This window comes from Centropristis striata, chromosome 16 (genome assembly GCF_030273125.1).
Source record: "Centropristis striata isolate RG_2023a ecotype Rhode Island chromosome 16, C.striata_1.0, whole genome shotgun sequence".
NCBI classification, from domain to species: Eukaryota; Metazoa; Chordata; class Actinopteri; order Perciformes; family Serranidae; genus Centropristis; species Centropristis striata.
Genome location: NC_081532.1, coordinates 1,814,200 through 1,818,821, shown reverse-complemented (window position 1 = coordinate 1,818,821; position 4,622 = coordinate 1,814,200). Strand labels below are relative to the sequence as shown.

At 36.0% G+C, this 4,622-nt stretch overlaps 1 protein-coding gene across 1 annotated transcript; it reads right to left on the bottom strand.

The window, feature by feature from the left end:
- LOC131988667 (protein FAM163A-like) lies at positions 1-3,352 on the bottom strand. Its single transcript, XM_059353849.1, has 3 exons — positions 2,808-3,352; positions 2,443-2,557; positions 1-676 (listed from the first exon to the last, which is right to left on the bottom strand). The coding sequence occupies exons 2-3, from the start codon at positions 2,533-2,535 to the stop codon at positions 296-298; spliced, it is 474 nt and encodes a 157-aa protein (XP_059209832.1). The 5' UTR covers positions 2,536-2,557; positions 2,808-3,352; the 3' UTR covers positions 1-295.
- Between the last annotated feature and the right edge of the window lie 1,270 nt (positions 3,353-4,622).

Sequence of the window (4,622 nt, the reverse complement as noted above, 5' to 3'; positions counted from 1 at the left end):
TCTGTAGCAGTACAGTGTGTATGTGCTGCTGCTGCAGGAGGTGTTCACTTAGTGATCTCTGTTTGTTTACAACAAGCACCAGACACTAAAAACTGTTCCTGTTGTTTGTTTAAAAGTAGTGCAATAAAAATACAGATGTTTTCCCTAACATAATGAGTGGTTGTGACTAATAATCGTGATTAAAATATTGATAGAAATAATCATTTTGGCCATAATCGTGCAGCCCTACCAGTGTGCCAGAGAGGTTTTCTATGTGTGTGTGTGTGTGTCTTCCTGGTGCAGCAGGGGTCAGAGGTCAGACCTGGGTGCTGTAGGGGCGTGGCGGGGGGGGAAACACGTCCGTGGGGCCGTAGTAAATCAAAGGGGCGGAGCCTGGCGGGTTGGCGGCCAGCGGCAGCGCCACAGACGGGTTCTCGTAGTAGGTGTGGAAGCCCAGCCGCTCCCCGCCGTTACGCATGTCGTCCGCCGGGCCGGCGCGGCGGAGGTACGGCGAGCAGGTGGGGCAGTGGTTGTGGAGGGAACCCGTGTCCAGCTGGTCCAGGGAGACGGGCGTGATGGCGGTGCCGTCCATGGCGAGGGCGTTGCAGGCGTTGCAGGGGAAGTGAGAGAGAGGGTCCGCCGCTGCCACCACGGAGCCCAGGTCCACCTCAGAATCATTCTTCTTACAGCAGTAATACTGAGGAGGAGATAAGGAGGAGAAGGAGGTGGGACAGAAATCACTACACTGTGAAAAAAAAAGGTGTGTCTAAAAACCAGATCAAACAGTAAATCTGAGGGAAATGATCTCGCTGCATGGACAGATAATTTACCTTGACAAGATTTATTACATTACAATTATTAAATCTAGAAATAAGCATGTTGAACACTTAAAATAAAAAAATTACTCTTAAAACAATCCTTTTTTTTGCAGTGCACGCACTTGTTTTTAATCCCCACTTCTCAAATAATTCCTGTCACTTTCTTGATTCTGATTTATTTGGTATTTTTTGTTCATTTTGTGTCTTTTTTGGGTGATTATGCGTCTTTTTCTGTCATTTTGTGTCTTTTTATTGGTCATTTTACATCTTTTTTGGTCATTTTGTTTCTTTTTTGGTTAATTTGTTGTTTTCTTCAATGCATTTTATTTCATGTGACAAGATTTCTTAAATTAAGATTATTAAATCTAGAAATAAGCATGTTGAACACTTAAAATAAGAAATTAACTCTTAAAACAAGATACATTATCTAACACTTCTAAAGATAAAGTTTTTTTTTTATCTTGGTAAGAAACAAATAATTGCTTTAATTTACCTCTTTTGTAAATTTTTTGTCTGTTTTGGTCATTTAGTGACCAAGTGAAGATGTAAAAATACACAAAATGACACAAAATGACCAAAAAAGAAGAAAAAATGACGTAAAATCACAAAAAAGATATAAAAAGACAAAAAAAACACCAAAATAAGACACAAAAAGAATTACAATGACCAAAAAAAAAAGACCTTAAATCACCCCCCCAAAAAAGACACAAAAACACAGAGAAGACGTAAAGTGACCAAATAAAGATACTAAAAAGACGTAAAATCACTAAAAAGACAAAAACAAAAAAACACAAAAGGTAAAAAAAATAACAAAAAAGACAAAAGTTTTTTTTATCTTGGTAAGAACCAAATAATGATCAGGTCACTCTGCTCGGGCCAGTTCATCACTGCTGGCAGCTTTACTTTATCTTGTTTTAAGAGTTAATTTATTATTTTAAGTGTTCAACATGCTTATTTCTAGATTTAATAATCTTAATTTAATAAATCTTGTCAAGGTAAATTATCTGTCCATGCAGCAAGATCATTTCCCTCAGATTTACTGTTTGATCTGGTTTTTAGACTAAACACCTTTTTTGCAGTGTGGCTATCGTCTAATCATCTTTTTAAAAAATTTATCTCAATTATTGGAAAATATGAGTTCATAGAGATTAGCTGAAATATCATCTCAACCTAAAATACCTACAAAAAAGTATCAATAAAATTGCCAATTGGACAGTTTGAACTGTCATCACACTGACAGTCGATGGGTTCTGAGATTGAGAGCCAATAAGTCAAAACATGAAGTTTACCAAGTATTTTCCTCTTCTATCTATCAATAGTATCTTAATCATCTTGTTTTAAGTATAATTTACCTCCTGATCATAGCTTCATGTGCTTATTTCAAGAACATGTGTCTTTTTTTTGCCTTGTATAGTTAGTAAAACCTAAAAAAAAATAGTTTTTAGGCTTCTTTTTCATGCTTTTCAATCTATTCAACTGTTGAATATGGTGAGTTTTTACCTAAAATATTGGTTCCAGTTGAGAGTTTTAGTTGCATGGAGTTCAATGTTATTTCAAAAGCAAACTACACTACCAATAAATGTTCTCATGATATTCACAGTTCCTCCTCTTTATATTGAGATGATGCAGACACAGTGCCAGATACCTGGAGTCTACAGTAACAGAGCACTGCTACGATGCACAGCAGGATCACTCCGGCGAGAATTCCTCCGGATATAACGATAGTTCCCGCTGACATTCGACCAGCTCTCCATCAAACCCTTCAGAGGGACCAGAGCAGGAGGAGACAGAGGAGAAGAGAGAAGAACAGAGAAGAAGAGAGAAGAAGAGAGAAGAACAGAGAAGAAGAGTGAAGAACAGAGAAGAACAGAGAAGAAGAGTGAAGAACAGAGAAGAACAGAGAAGAAGAGTGAGGAGGATAAAAGAAGAAGGTGAATGAGTTTATTACACATCTGGACCCAAATAGTGCCAATAAACTTGAATTTACTGCAGAATAATCATCGTACTTACGTCCAACAAAGGTTTCTATAATGCCTGCAAAGAGAACCAGTGTAGGCTGAATGAGTTTATTCATGTAACATCATGATGTAACTTCATCTGATGAAACATGCTGTAAGTTATCATGCAGCTGTTATCAGACAGCTGGGCCTGAATCAGGCCTCTCACATACACATGGATCAGAAAAAACACTGCAGACGGACAGAAGAACTCTACAAGTCTGTAAAACTTTGTGCTTTTAGAGATGCTTTGAATTTATCTATTTGCGATTTATTCCAAAATCTCCCATAGGTGTTCAAATGGGCTAACATTACAATATTTATTTCTTTAAAATCCTTTTTATATTTAGACTTGTGCTTTTTTTAATAGTCTTTTTATTGTTTGTTTGTTTTTTTCATTTTTATAAGCACAAACGTTAGAAAAAACTAGAAAAATTCAGACAACAAAGCACAAAACAAAAGAAGTCCCGCCCCAAACTAACAGTGAGCGTTGCGCTATATATATATTTCTATTCATGCATAAAATAAGTAACTTAATAAAAAGGTGACAGGTAAACGCAGAGCACATACATACAATAAATGAAAGGGCAGACTCAAAATGTACTAGATTGTTATACACTGCAAAAAAGGTGTTTAGTCTAAAAACAAGATAAAAACACAAAATCTGGGGGAAATGATCTTAAAAATATATAAGATATAATGTAAACATAGGCAGGAAAGGGAGGTGAGGTGCACAGTTTTCAATTTGCCCAAAGCAGATATGATGCTGCACAGTGTTCATAAATATATTACACGTTGAAGGACAAATATTGCACGTTGCCAGGTAATGCACACTACTGCTCAAAAGTTTTAGAACACCCCAACTTTTCCAGAATTGAATTGAAAATGATGCAGTTTAATGTCTCAGTGTACTCTGAAATTAATGCACATTTGCAACATTTAAAATTCTTTATTGAGCATGATAGTGTTTTGAAATTAAATAAAAGATTCAAAATCACATTTTATGTTGGACTAAAGGACTAAAAAAAGACACAAAATGACAAAAAAAAGACACAAAATGACAAAAAAAGACACAAAATGACAAAAAAAAGACACAAAAAGACACAAAATGACTTACAAAGACATGAAAAGAATTCAAAAATGGACAAAATAGCCCCAGACTCCATAGAGTTAAGTTGTTAACCCATTTCTTGTTCCCTGAAAAAGGCCTACTTGTATAATTCTGAAATGTACATTATTTTCCAGTTTTGGTTAAGCTTACCTTTTTTTATTTACCTCTGGCAGTTCACCACTTACCTTTGGACCCTTTCAAGCTGTTCATTTGACTTGAACTGCTTGAATTTCAATAAAAAACTGGAAAAATTGTTCTAAAACTTTTGACCAGTAGTGTATATTAAAAAAGAAATATTGCACAGTAAGACAGTCTGTATGTAAATCAGTGCATATGAGAGTTATTGAGGGTTATTGCTTTAGGGGAGAAACTGTTTGAATCTGTTTGTTTTGGACCTGATGCGCCTCCCTAACTTTTACATTTCTATTTGTTTACAGACAAAACAAAAGAGATTTATTGTGTTTATTAGTGTGTTTTGGAGAACAGATGCTGGTTGTTTCCTTCTGCTTCCTGTTTCTATAATAACTTATAAGATAATTGGCTCCAGGCGACAACACACAGACAAGAGAACAGCATTGATCTTCTCATCTAACTCTCACAAAGACAATAAATAAGCTGTTCCTCTAATTAAAAGCCCTGTACACGATTTCCTCTACATGTAATTGATTGTGGTGCACCGCCTCGGCAAAATAAAAGCCTCCACACCTTCAGAATAAT

Excerpts from the sequence above, each read along its gene's own strand:
- LOC131988667 (XM_059353849.1), bottom strand. The coding sequence starts at position 2,535 with ATGTCAGCGGGAACTATCGTTATATCCGGAGGAATTCTCGCCGGAGTG. Across the intron at positions 677-2,442 it reads TCTGTTACTGTAGACTCCAG|TATTACTGCTGTAAGAAGAA; the intron begins GTATCTGGCACT and ends TCTCCTCCTCAG.